The 20,365-nt window shown below is 31.2% G+C and overlaps 1 protein-coding gene across 1 annotated transcript in view; it reads right to left on the bottom strand.

Moving 5' to 3' along the window:
• Positions 1-20,109, bottom strand: part of LOC140061996 (uncharacterized) — a 76,186-nt gene extending 56,077 nt beyond the window's left edge. The window contains exons 1-6 of the mRNA XM_072108036.1: positions 19,970-20,109; positions 19,545-19,652; positions 15,228-15,335; positions 10,879-10,986; positions 6,724-6,831; positions 3,941-4,048 (exon numbers count right to left, since the gene is read on the bottom strand). Of these exons, the coding sequence (XP_071964137.1) occupies positions 3,941-4,048; positions 6,724-6,831; positions 10,879-10,986; positions 15,228-15,335; positions 19,545-19,652; positions 19,970-20,109 (680 nt within the window). The remainder of the gene's footprint in view (positions 1-3,940; positions 4,049-6,723; positions 6,832-10,878; positions 10,987-15,227; positions 15,336-19,544; positions 19,653-19,969) is intronic.
• Positions 20,110-20,365: the final 256 nt, after the last annotated feature.

Here is a 20,365-nt window from a genome sequence, read left to right as displayed (position 1 = left end):
ATATATTGATTGATTGATTTTCTCAGAATCTGTAATTATTTATAATATACTAGAGGGTGAGCTCGCTTCGCTCGCTCCCCCTCGAGGGTGAGCTCGCTTCGCTCGCTCCCCCTCTAGGAAGTGTAGACGATGGTTCTCGGAATGATAATGTTCTCCTTATACATTTTCTGTCGGTTACCATTATTGAAAATGCTTGACATTCGTAAAACTAAACTACTTTGTTTCACAGTGTTTTAGATGATTAATAACATTTTAAAGTATAGTTTTTATTGTTTGGTAGGGCCCTTTGGGGAGGCGGAGGTCATTTGAGGGAGTTGCTTATTCGAGGGATATATGTTAAATTTTTTAGTTCTAATAATATGGTAACATTTATAATCAAATGAAATCCTCTCATAGATATGAAAAGTGGTAAAAAAGAATAACAAATGCTTGGTAAATTGCAGATAACAGTGCGGTGAATTCTACTACAAATATTATAATTGTGTTATTATAAATATGTGGATGGACGTTTATTAGATAGTTGGGTTGTGGGGTGGGGAGGGGGGTTGTTATTATTCAAAGTGATGTTTTATTGGAGAGGCGTTTATTCAAATGAATACCATCCTAATAATTATTAATACATTATTTAATTTAATCATCTTTTGAAACTAACTGCCGTGACAGAGTGGGCCCAAGAAAGAAGACATTACGGCTTGCAACATGGGCAGACATCTCGGTCCTAACGGGACACGGGAAGATAGCCTACAGTTATTCCTGCAAGCTTACTCAATAAAACTCAGCTATCGGGATTTCACTCGAAAAATGTCTTATCAAATCTCCCTATGTAATTTTATAATACTATTCCCCACAATATATTCTGATTCTTTATGGCGTATATTTAATTTGATCTTTATTAATTTGCAGTATAATTCCTATTATTTAACTACTGTACCTTCACACAAGTGTGGTATGTTTTAAAATAAACAAAAAACTGAAATGGCTATGATTAATGGCCAATTTTTTTTTCGTCTTCCAAAGGGACACTGTATTGATTGATAGAAAGTGCCACCTTTAGGGTCAAATCTATTATTTTAACTGCTCCCTTGTGTATAAAAGAGAGAAAATATTTGAAACTAAGGTGAACTTATCTTAAACCCGGAAATTACTTTGACCGGGAAGAATTGAAATTGAGAGGAAAATCCAATGTTGAAATCATAAATGTTGTTAAAAAACTCTTTATAATATCTTCCTAAGATATAAATATGGAACAATAGCGTCGGCGTGCACACTAATGTTATCAAATCTACGTTTCGCGGTACATCTCGGATAGATAAGGTAGGTATCCAAGGCGGAGATTTGTACCGAAGTTTTTGCATTGTGCTCGCCTATGTCAGAATTAACCATAATTTATATATAGATGATAGGACCTTGCTAACGCGAACACCTTAGCCGGTATCACAATCCGGTCAAAGATCCATATGCGTATAATGTCATAAACCACATTTGTTGTTACATAATAATAAAGACATAAGTTACTTTTTATCTAGATTTCATTATAAATCATGTGTATAATCTATACACTAAGAAATAAATTTGAACAAACAATACGGATAATAAAAAAAAAAATCTTATTTCGTTTCCCAAGGTGAGACTCGATCTCGGTACCTTGAATGCCATAGACACGAGCACAGACCATCGAGCCATACACAACTGACTAAAAGTTGTAGAAAAATTCCTCTGTGTATTTACTATGCAGTAACCACTTTGGTGCAAATAGATTATTACATACCGCAATGAATTATAATTATTTACTATGATGACATCTTTAAAAATGTAAAAAAATGATGATGAACTTCTTAAGAAAGAAAGTTAATGTTAAGTTTGTTATTTCGGCCTAAGAAAATGTCATAATTTGTTTGATTGTCGAAATAATCTTTTTTAAATTTAATATGCAATTAATGAAGACTTAATAAACTTTTGTTCTCTTAATTTGATAATAAATCAAACATATGATACATACACTTCAAGAAAATGAAACAAAAAAATAGGTGTTCCCCAGCATTCTGACGATATATATTAATTTTAAAATTTAGCATATTTTCACCATTTTGTTAACTTATACGTGCGTAGCCTGTCACTTTTGACGTGCTCGTATAACGCAATTTCGAGTTGAAAAGTGGATCAAATATGATGATATTATTAAAGAAAGACTGTAAAACAGAAATCGGGCAAAAATCTGCGCACTCATGGCAATTTTTTAAACGCCTAAAATTGCCTGAAACGTACTCTAATTTCATCGAAAATAAATTTTGACAATTTTGAACATTTTAAGCGCGCGTACGCAAGCGTTATATGCGCTACGCACGTAATTGTAGTGCCATATGATGAAATATGACCTGACATTTATGAGTACCAAATTTTGTTTAATTGTGATTCATGCTTGTGAAGATATGATTACAAACGTGATTTCGTTAAATCGCGCGTAGACCGCATAATGATTGATTGCGCACCGTGAAAACATAACCACATCGATTCCTGGCCATAAGGAATATACTCTAAAAAATTGACTTAGATAGATGAAACTGATATCAAGATAATTCACGGACAAAATAGTGCTAAGGAAAGAATAAATAAACTAGATTTAATTCGTCACTATGACGAATTATAGGTTATATGCATTGATTTAAATAAAGATAATTGATTTTTAAAAGATATATTGATTGATTGGTTTTCTCAGAATCTTTATTTATTTATAATATATGATAGGACCTGGCTAACGCGAACACCATAGCTGGTATCACAATCCGATCAAAGATCCATATGCGTATAATGTCATAAACCAAATTTGTTGTTACATAATAATAAAGACATAAGTTACTTTTTATCTAGATTTCATTATAAATCATGTGTATAATCTATACACTAAGAAATAAATTTGAACAAACAATACGGATAATAAAAAAAAAATATTATTTCGTTTCCCAAGGTGAGACTCGATCTCGGTACCTTGAATGCCATAGACACGAGCACAGACCATCGAGCCATACACAACTGACTAAAAGTTGTAGAAAAATTCCTCCGTGTATTTACTATGCAGTAACCAGTTTGGTGCAAATAGATTATTACATACCGCAATGAATTATAATTTTTTACTATGATGACATCTTTAAAATGTAAACAAATGATGCACTGTCAAACTATATACTTTTAACTTTAATATATGAACTTCTTAAGGAAGAAAGTTAATGTTAAGTTTGTTATTTCGGCCTAAGAAAATGTTATAATTTGTTTGATTGTCAAAATAATTTTTTTTAAATTTAATATGCCATTAATGATGACTTAATCAACTTTTTTTCTCTTAATTTCATAATAAATCATACATATGATACATACACTTCAAGAAAATGAAATAAAAAATTGGTGTTCCCGAGCATTCTAACGATATATATTAATTTTAAAATTTAGCATATTTTTACCATTTTGTTAACTTACCTCGTTAACTTGCTCGTATAACGCTGTTTCGCGTTGAAAAGTGAATAAAATATGATGATATTATTAAAGAAAGGTTATACAACAGTAATCGGACAAAAAAAGTGCGTATTAACGTTTGACACGCAAAAATCTGCACACATGGTAGTTTTTTAAACGCTTAAAATTGCCTGAAACGTAGTCTAATTTCATCATAATGTTTGATTGCGCACCGTGAAAACATAACCACATCGATTCCTGGCCATAAGGAATATACTCTGAAAAATTGACTTAGCTAGATGAAACTGATATCAAGATAATTCACGGACAAAATAGTGCTAAGGAAAGAATAAATAAACAAAGATTTTGACAGAATCAAGAGGTTATATGCATGATAATGCATATAACCTAATAAAGCGTTAAGAATAACAATACAGACAAGAGAGAAATATATATACGTATGGTAAAACCAGGAAGTTGTTCATTAACTTACGTTTGAGTCGATATAAATTTTTCGTACGCATGGTGTAGTTGGATTCCGTCAGTTACATCAACATCACATCCATCGGTGGCTTCATTATCTGCTTCTTGTTGACAATTTCTAACAATAAAACCATTATAAAAAGAGAACTAGATTTAATTCGTCACTATATGACGAATTATAGGTTATATGCATTGATTTAAATAAAGATAATTGATTTTTAAAAGATATATTGATTGATTGATTTTCTCAGAATCTGTAATTATTTATAATATACTAGAGGGTGAGCTCGCTTCGCTCGCTCCCCCTCTAGGAAGTGTAGACGATGGTTCTCGGAATGATAATGTTCTCCTTATACATTTTCTGTCGGTTACCATTATTGAAAATGCTTGACATTCGTAAAACTAAACTACTTTGTTTCACAGTGTTTTAGATGATTAATAACATTTTAAAGTATAGTTTTTATTGTTTGGTAGGGCCCTTTGGGGAGGCGGAGGTCATTTGAGGGAGTTGCTTATTTGAGGGATATATGTTAAATTTTTTAGTTCTAATAATATGGTAACATTTATAATCAAATGAAATCCTCTCATAGATATGAAAAGTGGTAAAAAAGAATAACAAATGCTTGGTAAATTGCAGATAACAGTGCGGTGAATTCTACTACAAATATTATAATTGTGTTATTATAAATATGTGGATGGACGTTTATTAGATAGTTGGGTTGTGGGGTGGGGAGGGGGGTTGTTATTATTCAAAGTGATGTTTTATTGGAGAGGCGTTTATTCAAATGAATACCATCCTAATAATTATTAATACATTATTTAATTTAATCATCTTTTGAAACTAACTGCCGTGACAGAGTGGGCCCAAGAAAGAAGACATTACGGCTTGCAACATGGGCAGACATCTCGGTCCTAACGGGACACAGGAAGATAGCCTACAGTTATTCCTGCAAGCTTACTCAATAAAACTCAGCTATCGGGATTTCACTCGAAAAATGTCTTATCAAATCTCCCTATGTAATTTTATAATACTATTCCCCACAATATATTCTGATTCTTTATGGCGTATATTTAATTTGATCTTTATTAATTTGCAGTATAATTCCTATTATTTAACTACTGTACCTTCACACAAGTGTGGTATGTTTTAAAATAAACAAAAAACTGAAATGGCTATGATTAATGGCCAATTTTTTTTTCATCTTCCAAAGGGACACTGTATTGATTGATGGAAAGTGCCACCTTTAGGGTCAAATCTATTATTTTAACTGCTCCCTTGTGTATAAAAGAGAGAAAATATTTGAAACTAAGGTGAACTTATCTTAAACCCGGAAATTACTTTGACCGGGAAGAATTGAAATTGAGAGGAAAATCCAATGTTGAAATCATAAATGTTGTTAAAAAACTCTTTATAATATCTTCCTAAGATATAAATATGGAACAATAGCGTCGGCGTGCACACTAATGTTATCAAATCTACGTTTCGCGGTACATCTCGGATAGATAAGGTAGGTATCCAAGGCGGAGATTTGTACCGAAGTTTTTGCATTGTGCTCGCCTATGTCAGAATTAACCATAATTTATATATAGATGATAGGACCTTGCTAACGCGAACACCTTAGCCGGTATCACAATCCGGTCAAAGATCCATATGCGTATAATGTCATAAACCACATTTGTTGTTACATAATAATAAAGACATAAGTTACTTTTTATCTAGATTTCATTATAAATCATGTGTATAATTTATACACTAAGAAATAAATTTGAACAAACAATACGGATAATAAAAAAAAAAATCTTATTTCGTTTCCCAAGGTGAGACTCGATCTCGGTACCTTGAATGCCATAGACACGAGCACAGACCATCGAGCCATACACAACTGACTAAAAGTTGTAGAAAAATTCCTCCGTGTATTTACTATGCAGTAACCAGTTTGGTGCAAATAGATTATTACATACCGCAATGAATTATAATTTTTTACTATGATGACATCTTTAAAATGTAAACAAATGATGCACTGTCAAACTATATACTTTTAACTTTAATATATGAACTTCTTAAGGAAGAAAGTTAATGTTAAGTTTGTTATTTCGGCCTAAGAAAATGTTATAATTTGTTTGATTGTCAAAATAATTTTTTTTAAATTTAATATGCCATTAATGATGACTTAATCAACTTTTTTTCTCTTAATTTCATAATAAATCATACATATGATACATACACTTCAAGAAAATGAAATAAAAAATTGGTGTTCCCGAGCATTCTAACGATATATATTAATTTTAAAATTTAGCATATTTTTACCATTTTGTTAACTTACCTCGTTAACTTGCTCGTATAACGCTGTTTCGCGTTGAAAAGTGAATAAAATATGATGATATTATTAAAGAAAGGTTATACAACAGTAATCGGACAAAAAAAGTGCGTATTAACGTTTGACACGCAAAAATCTGCACACATGGTAGTTTTTTAAACGCTTAAAATTGCCTGAAACGTAGTCTAATTTCATCATAATGTTTGATTGCGCACCGTGAAAACATAACCACATCGATTCCTGGCCATAAGGAATATACTCTGAAAAATTGACTTAGCTAGATGAAACTGATATCAAGATAATTCACGGACAAAATAGTGCTAAGGAAAGAATAAATAAACAAAGATTTTGACAGAATCAAGAGGTTATATGCATGATAATGCATATAACCTAATAAAGCGTTAAGAATAACAATACAGACAAGAGAGAAATATATATACGTATGGTAAAACCAGGAAGTTGTTCATTAACTTACGTTTGAGTCGATATAAATTTTTCGTACGCATGGTGTAGTTGGATTCCGTCAGTTACATCAACATCACATCCATCGGTGGCTTCATTATCTGCTTCTTGTTGACAATTTCTAACAATAAAACCATTATAAAAAGAGAACTAGATTTAATTCGTCACTATATGACGAATTATAGGTTATATGCATTGATTTAAATAAAGATAATTGATTTTTAAAAGATATATTGATTGATTGATTTTCTCAGAATCTGTAATTATTTATAATATACTAGAGGGTGAGCTCGCTTCGCTCGCTCCCCCTCTAGGAAGTGTAGACGATGGTTCTCGGAATGATAATGTTCTCCTTATACATTTTCTGTCGGTTACCATTATTGAAAATGCTTGACATTCGTAAAACTAAACTACTTTGTTTCACAGTGTTTTAGATGATTAATAACATTTTAAAGTATAGTTTTTATTGTTTGGTAGGGCCCTTTGGGGAGGCGGAGGTCATTTGAGGAAGTTGCTTATTTGAGGGATATATGTTAAATTTTTTAGTTCTAATAATATGGTAACATTTATAATCAAATGAAATCCTCTCATAGATATGAAAAGTGGTAAAAAAGAATAACAAATGCTTGGTAAATTGCAGATAACAGTGCGGTGAATTCTACTACAAATATTATAATTGTGTTATTATAAATATGTGGATGGACGTTTATTAGATAGTTGGGTTGTGGGGTGGGGAGGGGGGTTGTTATTATTCAAAGTGATGTTTTATTGGAGAGGCGTTTATTCAAATGAATACCATCCTAATAATTATTAATACATTATTTAATTTAATCATCTTTTGAAACTAACTGCCGTGACAGAGTGGGCCCAAGAAAGAAGACATTACGGCTTGCAACATGGGCAGACATCTCGGTCCTAACGGGACACAGGAAGATAGCCTACAGTTATTCCTGCAAGCTTACTCAATAAAACTCAGCTATCGGGATTTCACTCGAAAAATGTCTTATCAAATCTCCCTATGTAATTTTATAATACTATTCCCCACAATATATTCTGATTCTTTATGGCGTATATTTAATTTGATCTTTATTAATTTGCAGTATAATTCCTATTATTTAACTACTGTACCTTCACACAAGTGTGGTATGTTTTAAAATAAACAAAAAACTGAAATGGCTATGATTAATGGCCAATTTTTTTTTCGTCTTCCAAAGGGACACTGTATTGATTGATGGAAAGTGCCACCTTTAGGGTCAAATCTATTATTTTAACTGCTCCCTTGTGTATAAAAGAGAGAAAATATTTGAAACTAAGGTGAACTTATCTTAAACCCGGAAATTACTTTGACCGGGAAGAATTGAAATTGAGAGGAAAATCCAATGTTGAAATCATAAATGTTGTTAAAAAACTCTTTATAATATCTTCCTAAGATATAAATATGGAACAATAGCGTCGGCGTGCACACTAATGTTATCAAATCTACGTTTCGCGGTACATCTCGGATAGATAAGGTAGGTATCCAAGGCGGAGATTTGTACCGAAGTTTTTGCATTGTGCTCGCCTATGTCAGAATTAACCATAATTTATATATAGATGATAGGACCTTGCTAACGCGAACACCTTAGCCGGTATCACAATCCGGTCAAAGATCCATATGCGTATAATGTCATAAACCACATTTGTTGTTACATAATAATAAAGACATAAGTTACTTTTTATCTAGATTTCATTATAAATCATGTGTATAATTTATACACTAAGAAATAAATTTGAACAAACAATACGGATAATAAAAAAAAAAATCTTATTTCGTTTCCCAAGGTGAGACTCGATCTCGGTACCTTGAATGCCATAGACACGAGCACAGACCATCGAGCCATACACGACTGACTAAAAGTTGTAGAAAAATTCCTCTGTGTATTTACTATGCAGTAACCACTTTGGTGCAAATAGATTATTACATACCGCAATGAATTATAATTTTTTACTATGATGACATCTTTAAAAATGTAAAAAAATGATGCACTGTCAAACTATATACTTTTAACTTTAATATATGAACTTCTTAAGAAAGAAAGTTAATGTTAAGTTTGTTATTTCGGCCTAAGAAAATGTCATAATTTGTTTGATTGTCGAAATAATTTTTTTTAAATTTAATATGCAATTAATGAAGATTTAATAAACTTTTGTTCTCTTAATTTGATAATAAATCAAACATATGATACATACACTTCAAGAAAATGAAACAAAAAATAGGTGTTCCCCAGCATTCTGACGATATATATTAATTTTAAAATTTAGCATATTTTCACCATTTTGTTAACTTATACGTGCGTAGCCTGTCACTTTTGACGTGCTCGTATAACGCAATTTCGAGTTGAAAAGTGGATCAAATATGATGATATTATTAAAGAAAGACTGTAAAACAGAAATCGGGCAAAAATCTGCGCATTCATGGCAATTTTTTAAACGCCTAAAATTGCCTGAAACGTACTCTAATTTCATCGAAAATAAATTTTGACAATTTTGAACATTTTAAGCGCGCGTACGCAAGCGTTATATGCGCTACGCACGTAATTGTATTGCCATATGATGAAATATGACCTGACATTTATGAGTACCAAATTTTGTTTAATTGTGATTCATGCTTGTGAAGATATGATTACAAACGTGATTTCGTTAAATCGCGCGTAGACCGCATAATGATTGATTGCGCACCATGAAAACATAACCACATCGATTCCTGGCCATAAGGAATATACTCTGAAAAATTGACTTAGATAGATGAAACTGATATCAAGATAATTCACGGACAAAATAGTGCTAAGGAAAGAATAAATAAACTAGATTTAATTCGTCACTATGACGAATTATAGGTTATATGCATTGATTTAAATAAAGATAATTGATTTTTAAAAGATATATTGATTGATTGGTTTTCTCAGAATCTTTAATTATTTATAATATATGATAGGACCTTGCTAACGCGAACACCATAGCTGGTATCACAATCCGATCAAAGATCCATATGCGTATAATGTCATAAACCAAATTTGTTGTTACATAATAATAAAGACATAAGTTACTTTTTATCTAGATTTCATTATAAATCATGTGTATAATCTATACACTAAGAAATAAATTTGAACAAACAATACGGATAATAAAAAAAAATATTATTTCGTTTCCCAAGGTGAGACTCGATCTCGGTACCTTGAATGCCATAGACACGAGCACAGACCATCGAGCCATACACAACTGACTAAAAGTTGTAGAAAAATTCCTCCGTGTATTTACTATGCAGTAACCAGTTTGGTGCAAATAGATTATTACATACCGCAATGAATTATAATTTTTTACTATGATGACATCTTTAAAATGTAAACAAATGATGCACTGTCAAACTATATACTTTTAACTTTAATATATGAACTTCTTAAGGAAGAAAGTTAATGTTAAGTTTGTTATTTCGGCCTAAGAAAATGTTATAATTTGTTTGATTGTCAAAATAATTTTTTTTAAATTTAATATGCCATTAATGATGACTTAATCAACTTTTTTTCTCTTAATTTCATAATAAATCATACATATGATACATACACTTCAAGAAAATGAAATAAAAAATTGGTGTTCCCGAGCATTCTAACGATATATATTAATTTTAAAATTTAGCATATTTTTACCATTTTGTTAACTTACCTCGTTAACTTGCTCGTATAACGCTGTTTCGCGTTGAAAAGTGAATAAAATATGATGATATTATTAAAGAAAGGTTATACAACAGTAATCGGACAAAAAAAGTGCGTATTAACGTTTGACACGCAAAAATCTGCACACATGGTAGTTTTTTAAACGCTTAAAATTGCCTGAAACGTAGTCTAATTTCATCATAATGTTTGATTGCGCACCGTGAAAACATAACCACATCGATTCCTGGCCATAAGGAATATACTCTGAAAAATTGACTTAGCTAGATGAAACTGATATCAAGATAATTCACGGACAAAATAGTGCTAAGGAAAGAATAAATAAACAAAGATTTTGACAGAATCAAGAGGTTATATGCATGATAATGCATATAACCTAATAAAGCGTTAAGAATAACAATACAGACAAGAGAGAAATATATATACGTATGGTAAAACCAGGAAGTTGTTCACTAACTTACGTTTGAGTCGATATAAATTTTTCGTACGCATGGTGTAGTTGGATTCCGTCAGTTACATCAACATCACATCCATCGGTGGCTTCATTATCTGCTTCTTGTTGACAATTTCTAACAATAAAACCATTATAAAAAGAGAACTAGATTTAATTCGTCGCTATATGACGAATTATAGGTTATATGCATTGATTTAAATAAAGATAATTGATTTTTAAAAGATATATTGATTGATTGATTTTCTCAGAATCTGTAATTATTTATAATATACTAGAGGGTGAGCTCGCTTCGCTCGCTCCCCCTCTAGGAAGTGTAGACGATGGTTCTCGGAATGATAATGTTCTCCTTATACATTTTCTGTCGGTTACCATTATTGAAAATGCTTGACATTCGTAAAACTAAACTACTTTGTTTCACAGTGTTTTAGATGATTAATAACATTTTAAAGTATAGTTTTTATTGTTTGGTAGGGCCCTTTGGGGAGGCGGAGGTCATTTGAGGGAGTTGCTTATTCGAGGGATATATGTTAAATTTTTTAGTTCTAATAATATGGTAACATTTATAATCAAATGAAATCCTCTCATAGATATGAAAAGTGGTAAAAAAGAATAACAAATGCTTGGTAAATTGCAGATAACAGTGCGGTGAATTCTACTACAAATATTATAATTGTGTTATTATAAATATGTGGATGGACGTTTATTAGATAGTTGGGTTGTGGGGTGGGGAGGGGGGTTGTTATTATTCAAAGTGATGTTTTATTGGAGAGGCGTTTATTCAAATGAATACCATCCTAATAATTATTAATACATTATTTAATTTAATCATCTTTTGAAACTAACTGCCGTGACAGAGTGGGCCCAAGAAAGAAGACATTACGGCTTGCAACATGGGCAGACATCTCGGTCCTAACGGGACACAGGAAGATAGCCTACAGTTATTCCTGCAAGCTTACTCAATAAAACTCAGCTATCGGGATTTCACTCGAAAAATGTCTTATCAAATCTCCCTATGTAATTTTATAATACTATTCCCCACAATATATTCTGATTCTTTATGGCGTATATTTAATTTGATCTTTATTAATTTGCAGTATAATTCCTATTATTTAACTACTGTACCTTCACACAAGTGTGGTATGTTTTAAAATAAACAAAAAACTGAAATGGCTATGATTAATGGCCAATTTTTTTCTCGTCTTCCAAAGGGACACTGTATTGATTGATGGAAAGTGCCACCTTTAGGGTCAAATCTATTATTTTAACTGCTCCCTTGTGTATAAAAGAGAGAAAATATTTGAAACTAAGGTGAACTTATCTTAAACCCGGAAATTACTTTGACCGGGAAGAATTGAAATTGAGAGGAAAATCCAATGTTGAAATCATAAATGTTGTTAAAAAACTCTTTATAATATCTTCCTAAGATATAAATATGGAACAATAGCGTCGGCGTGCACACTAATGTTATCAAATCTACGTTTCGCGGTACATCTCGGATAGATAAGGTAGGTATCCAAGGCGGAGATTTGTAGAGAAGTTTTTGCATTGTGCTCGCCTATGTCAGAATTAACCATAATTTATATATAGATGATAGGACCTTGCTAACGCGAACACCTTAGCCGGTATCCCAATCCGGTCAAAGATCCATATGCGTATAATGTCATAAACCACATTTGTTGTTACATAATAATAAAGACATAAGTTACTTTTTATCTAGATTTCATTATAAATTATGTGTATAATCTATACACTAAGAAATAAATTTGAACAAACAATACGGATAATAAAAAAAAAAAATCTTATTTCGTTTCCCAAGGTGAGACTCCATCTCGGTACCTTGAATGCCATAGACACGAGCACAGACCATCGAGCCATACACAACTGACTAAAAGTTGTAGAAAAATTCCTCTGTGTATTTACTATGCAGTAACCACTTTGGTGCAAATAGATTATTACATACCGCAATGAATTATAATTTTTTACTATGATGACATCTTTAAAAATGTAAAAAAATGATGCACTGTCAAACTATATACTTTTAACTTTAATATATGAACTTCTTAAGAAAGAAAGTTAATGTTAAGTTTGTTATTTCGGCCTAAGAAAATGTCATAATTTGTTTGATTGTCGAAATAATTTTTTTTAAATTTAATATGCAATTAATGAAGACTTAATAAACTTTTGTTCTCTTAATTTGATAATAAATCAAACATATGATACATACACTTCAAGAAAATGAAACAAAAAATAGGTGTTCCCCAGCATTCTGACGATATATATTAATTTTAAAATTTAGCATATTTTCACCATTTTGTTAACTTATACGTGCGTAGCCTGTCACTTTTGACGTGCTCGTATAACGCAATTTCGAGTTGAAAAGTGGATCAAATATGATGATATTATTAAAGAAAGACTGTAAAACAGAAATCGGGCAAAAATCTGCGCACTCATGACAATTTTTTAAACGCCTAAAATTGCCTGAAACGTACTCTAATTTCATCGAAAATAAATTTTGACAATTTTGAACATTTTAAGCGCGCGTACGCAAGCGTTATATGCGCTACGCACGTAATTGTATTGCCATATGATGAAATATGACCTGACATTTATGAGTACCAAATTTTGTTTAATTGTGATTCATGCTTGTGAAGATATGATTACAAACGTGATTTCGTTAAATCGCGCGTAGACCGCATAATGATTGATTGCGCACCGTGAAAACATAACCACATCGATTCCTGGCCATAAGGAATATACTCTGAAAAATTGACTTAGATAGATGAAACTGATATCAAGATAATTCACGGACAAAATAGTGCTAAGGAAAGAATAAATAAACTAGATTTAATTCGTCACTATGACGAATTATAGGTTATATGCATTGATTTAAATAAAGATAATTGATTTTTAAAAGATATATTGATTGATTGGTTTTCTCAGAATCTTTAATTATTTATAATATATGATAGGACCTTGCTAACGCGAACACCATAGCTGGTATCACAATCCGATCAAAGATCCATATGCGTATAATGTCATAAACCACATTTGTTGTTACATAATAATAAAGACATAAGTTACTTTTTATCTAGATTTCATTATAAATCATGTGTATAATCTATACACTAAGAAATAAATTTGAACAAACAATACGGATAATAAAAAAAAATATTATTTCGTTTCCCAAGGTGAGACTCGATCTCGGTACCTTGAATGCCATAGACACGAGCACAGACCATCGAGCCATACACAACTGACTAAAAGTTGTAGAAAAATTCCTCCGTGTATTTACTATGCAGTAACCAGTTTGGTGCAAATAGATTATTACATACCGCAATGAATTATAATTTTTTACTATGATGACATCTTTAAAATGTAAACAAATGATGCACTGTCAAACTATATACTTTTAACTTTAATATATGAACTTCTTAAGGAAGAAAGTTAATGTTAAGTTTGTTATTTCGGCCTAAGAAAATGTTATAATTTGTTTGATTGTCAAAATAATTTTTTTTAAATTTAATATGCCATTAATGATGACTTAATCAACTTTTTTTCTCTTAATTTCATAATAAATCATACATATGATACATACACTTCAAGAAAATGAAATAAAAAATTGGTGTTCCCGAGCATTCTAACGATATATATTAATTTTAAAATTTAGCATATTTTTACCATTTTGTTAACTTACCTCGTTAACTTGCTCATATAACGCTGTTTCGCGTTGAAAAGTGAATAAAATATGATGATATTATTAAAGAAAGGTTATACAACAGTAATCGGACAAAAAAAGTGCGTATTAACGTTTGACACGCAAAAATCTGCACTCATGGTAGTTTTTTAAACGCTTAAAATTGCCTGAAACGTAGTCTAATTTCATCAAAAATAAATTCTGACAATTTTGAACATTTTAAGCGCGCGTACGCATGCGTTATATGCGCTACACACGTAATCGTATTGCCATATGATGAAATATGACCTGACATTTATGAGTACCAAATTTTGTTTAAAAATGATTCATGCTTGTGAAGATATGATTACAAACGTGATTTCATTAAATCGCGCGTAGACCGCGTAATGTTTGATTGCGCACCGTGAAAACATAACCACATCGATTCCTGGCCATAAGGAATATACTCTGAAAAATTGACTTAGCTAGATGAAACTGATATCAAGATAATTCACGGACAAAATAGTGCTAAGGAAAGAATAAATAAACAAAGATTTTGAAAGAATCAAGAGGTCATATGCATGATAATGCATATAACCTAATAAAGCGTTAAGAATAACAATACAGACAAGAGAGAAATATATATACGTATGGTAAAACCAGGAAGTTGTTCATTAACTTACGTTTGAGTCGATATAAATTTTTCGTACGCATGGTGTAGTTGGATTCCGTCAGTTACATCAACATCACATCCATCGGTGGCTTCATTATCTGCTTCTTGTTGACAATTTCTAACAATAAAACCATTATAAAAAGAGAACTAGATTTAATTCGTCACTATATGACGAATTATAGGTTATATGCATTGATTTAAATAAAGATAATTGATTTTTAAAAGATATATTGATTGATTGATTTTCTCAGAATCTGTAATTATTTATAATATACTAGAGGGTGAGCTCGCTTCGCTCGCTCCCCCTCTAGGAAGTGTAGACGATGGTTCTCGGAATGATAATGTTCTCCTTATACATTTTCTGTCGGTTACCATTATTGAAAATGCTTGACATTCGTAAAACTAAACTACTTTGTTTCAAAGTGTTTTAGATGATTAATAACATTTTAAAGTATAGTTTTTATTGTTTGGTAGGGCCCTTTGGGGAGGCGGAGGTCATTTGAGGGAGTTGCTTATTCGAGGGATATATTTTAAATTTTTTAGTTCTAATAATATGGTAACATTTATAATCAAATGAAATCCTCTCATAGATATGAAAAGTGGTTAAAAAGAATAACAAATGCTTGGTAAATTGCAGATAACAGTGCGGTGAATTCTACTACAAATATTAAAATTGTGTTATTATAAATATGTGGATGGACGTTTATTAGATAGTTGGGTTGTGGGGTGGGGAGGGGGGTTGTTATTATTCAAAGTGATGTTTTATTGGAGAGGCGTTTATTCAAATGAATACCATCCTAATAATTATTAATACATTATTTAATTTAATCATCTTTTGAAACTAACTGCCGTGACAGAGTGGGCCCAAGAAAGAAGACATTACGGCTTGCAACATGGGCAGACATCTCGGTCCTAACGGGACACAGGAAGATAGCCTACAGTTATTCCTGCAAGCTTACTCAATAAAACTCAGCTATCGGGATTTCACTCGAAAAATGTCTTATCAAATCTCCCTATGTAATTTTATAATACTATTCCCCACAATATATTCTGATTCTTTATGGCGTATATTTAATTTGATCTTTATTAATTTGCAGTATAATTCCTATTATTTAACTACTGTACCTTCACACAAGTGTGGTATGTTTTAAAATAAACAAAAAACTGAAATGGCTATGATTAATGGCCAATTTTTTTTTCGTCTTCCAAAGGGACACTGTATTGATTGATGGAAAGTGCCACCTTTAGGGTCAAATCTATTATTTTAACTGCTCCCTTGTGTATAAAAGAGAGAAAATATTTGAAACTAAGGTGAACTTATCTTAAACCCGGAAATTACTTTGACCGGGAAGAATTGAAATTGAGAGGAAAATCCAATGTTGAAATCATAAATGTTGTTAAAAAACTCTTTATAATATCTTCCTAAGATATAAATATGGAACAATAGCGTCGGCGTGCACACTAATGTTATCAAATCTACGTTTCGCGGTACATCTCGGATAGATAAGGTAGGTATCCAAGGCGGAAATTTGTACCGAAGTTTTTGCATTGTGCTCGCCTATGTCAGAATTAACCATAATTTATATATAGATGATAGGACCTTGCTAACGCGAACACCTTAGCCGGTATCACAATCCGGTCAAAGATCCATATGCGTATAATGTCATAAACCACATTTGTTGTTACATAATAATAAAGACATAAGTTACTTTTTATCTAGATTTCATTATAAATCATGTGTATAATCTATACACTAAGAAATAAATTTGAACAAACAATACGGATAATAAAAAAAAAAAATCTTATTTCGTTTCCCAAGGTGAGACTCGATCTCGGTACCTTGAATGCCATAGACACGAGCACAGACCATCGAGCCATACACAACTGACTAAAAGTTGTAGAAAAATTCCTCTGTGTATTTACTATGCAGTAACCACTTTGGTGCAAATAGATTATTACATACCGCAATGAATTATAATTATTTACTATGATGACATCTTTAAAAATGTAAAAAAATGATGATGAACTTCTTAAGAAAGAAAGTTAATGTTAAGTTTGTTATTTCGGCCTAAGAAAATGTCATAATTTGTTTGATTGTCGAAATAATTTTTTTTAAATTTAATATGCAATTAATGAAGACTTAATAAACTTTTGTTCTCTTAATTTGATAATAAATCAAACATATGATACATACACTTCAAGAAAATGAAACAAAAAAATAGGTGTTCCCCAGCATTCTGACGATATATATTAATTTTAAAATTTAGCATATTTTCACCATTTTGTTAACTTATACGTGCGTAGCCTGTCACTTTTGACGTGCTCGTATAACGCAATTTCGAGTTGAAAAGTGGATCAAATATGATGATATTATTAAAGAAAGACTGTAAAACAGAAATCGGGCAAAAATCTGCGCACTCATGGCAATTTTTTAAACGCCTAAAATTGCCTGAAACGTACTCTAATTTCATCGAAAATAAATTTTGACAATTTTGAACATTTTAAGCGCGCGTACGCAAGCGTTATATGCGCTACGCACGTAATTGTATTGCCATATGATGAAATATGACCTGACATTTATGAGTACCAAATTTTGTTTAATTGTGATTCATGCTTGTGAAGATATGATTACAAACGTGATTTCGTTAAATCGCGCGTAGACCGCATAATGATTGATTGCGCACCGTGAAAACATAACCACATCGATTCCTGGCCATAAGGAATATACTCTGAAAAATTGACTTAGATAGATGAAACTGATATCAAGATAATTCACGGACAAAATAGTGCTAAGGAAAGAATAAATAAACTAGATTTAATTCGTCACTATGACGAATTATAGGTTATATGCATTGATTTAAATAAAGATAATTGATTTTTAAAAGATATATTGATTGATTGGTTTTCTCAGAATCTTTAATTATTTATAATATATGATAGGACCTTGCTAACGCGAACACCATAGCTGGTATCACAATCCGATCAAAGATCCATATGCGTATAATGTCATAAACCACATTTGTTGTTACATAATAATAAAGACATAAGTTACTTTTTATCTAGATTTCATTATAAATCATGTGTATAATCTATACACTAAGAAATAAATTTGAACAAACAATACGGATAATAAAAAAAAATATTATTTCGTTTCCCAAGGTGAGACTCGATCTCGGTACCTTGAATGCCATAGACACGAGCACAGACCATCGAGCCATACACAACTGACTAAAAGTTGTAGAAAAATTCCTCCGTGTATTTACTATGCAGTAACCAGTTTGGTGAAAATAGATTATTACATACCGCAATGAATTATAATTTTTTACTATGATGACATCTTTAAAATGTAAACAAATGATGCACTGTCAAACTATATACTTTTAACTTTAATATATGAACTTCTTAAGGAAGAAAGTTAATGTTAAGTTTGTTATTTCGGCCTAAGAAAATGTTATAATTTGTTTGATTGTCAAAATAATTTTTTTTAAATTTAATATGCCATTAATGATGACTTAATCAACTTTTTTTCTCTTAATTTCATAATAAATAATACATATGATACATACACTTCAAGAAAATGAAATAAAAAATTGGTGTTCCCGAGCATTCTAACGATATATATTAATTTTAAAATTTAGCATATTTTTACCATTTTGTTAACTTACCTCGTTAACTTGCTCGTATAACGCTGTTTCGCGTTGAAAAGTGAATAAAATATGATGATATTATCAAAGAAAGGTTATACAACAGTAATCGGACAAAAAAAGTGCGTATTAACGTTTGACGCGCAAAAATCTGCACTCATGGTAGTTTTTTAAACGCTTAAAATTGCCTGAAACGTAGTCTAATTTCATCAAAAATAAATTCTGACAATTTTGAACATTTTAAGCGCGCGTACGCATGCGTTATATGCGCTACACACGTAATCGTATTGCCATATGATGAAATATGACCTGACATTTATGAGTACCAAATTTTGTTTAAAAATGATTCATGCTTGTGAAGATATGATTACAAACGTGATTTCATTAAATCGCGCGTAGACCGCGTAATGTTTGATTGCGCACCGTGAAAACATAACCACATCGATTCCTGGCCATAAGGAATATACTCTGAAAAATTGACTTAGCTAGATGAAACTGATATCAAGATAATTCACGGACAAAATAGTGCTAAGGAAAGAATAAATAAACAAAGATTTTGACAGAATCAAGAGGTCATATGCATGATAATGCATATAACCTAATAAAGCGTTAAGAATAACAATACAGACAAGAGAGAAATATATATACGTATGGTAAAACCAGGAAGTTGTTCATTAACTTACGTTTGAGTCAATATAAATTTTTCGTACGCATGGTGTAGTTGGATTCCGTCAGTTACATCAACATCACATCCATCGGTGGCTTCATTATCTGCTTCTTGTTGACAATTTCTAACAATAAAACCATTATAAAAAGAGAATAAGCATTCACATAAGGTAAGAAACAGAGAAAGATACAATACACTTTTAGCAAAACTCATTATAACTTATTTTTGTGTGGATATAAGTTGTTGTTCATACACATAGCGTGGTTCTTGAATTCTATAAAGTTCATCATTGGCTACAGTCACTTCAATCCTAAAGAATTACAATAGAGGCCAAAGTAAGTATTTCAGGAATACTACATTGGCAAAATCACTTAGGAATATAAAATTGTGTTAATGTTCTCAATATTGTTCGCACATAAATAACATTAGTAGTAGCCATACCCTGATTCTAATACCGAACCACCTTCTACTATAGCTGAGTTTGTTGTCAAATCTCTCCGACGTGAACGTATTCCTCTATTACAAAATCTGTTACAAAAATCATGAATATATAGATTCAGTGCAAATATGCATTTTAACATTTTTACCAGTAATTACCAGATGTATGTAACATTATTCTTATAAAAAATAATATGCAAAATGTAGACTATGGAACAAATGATGATAATGATGATTATTATTGTATATACATTAATTCTATTTGATTGTTTTATCTAAAACAATTAATGTTTAAATTTGACAAATAACAATGCAAGTATATAAATATCGACATCGTTTAATTACCTCTATTTTCCATCGAAACAGAATACACATACATGTTAAAACTATAATTGCAAA

Source organism: Antedon mediterranea, chromosome 11 (genome assembly GCF_964355755.1).
Source record: "Antedon mediterranea chromosome 11, ecAntMedi1.1, whole genome shotgun sequence".
Taxonomy (NCBI): domain Eukaryota; kingdom Metazoa; phylum Echinodermata; class Crinoidea; order Comatulida; family Antedonidae; genus Antedon; species Antedon mediterranea.
Note: the sequence above shows the minus strand (reverse complement) of the source record. Positions and strands in the feature narration are given on the sequence as shown.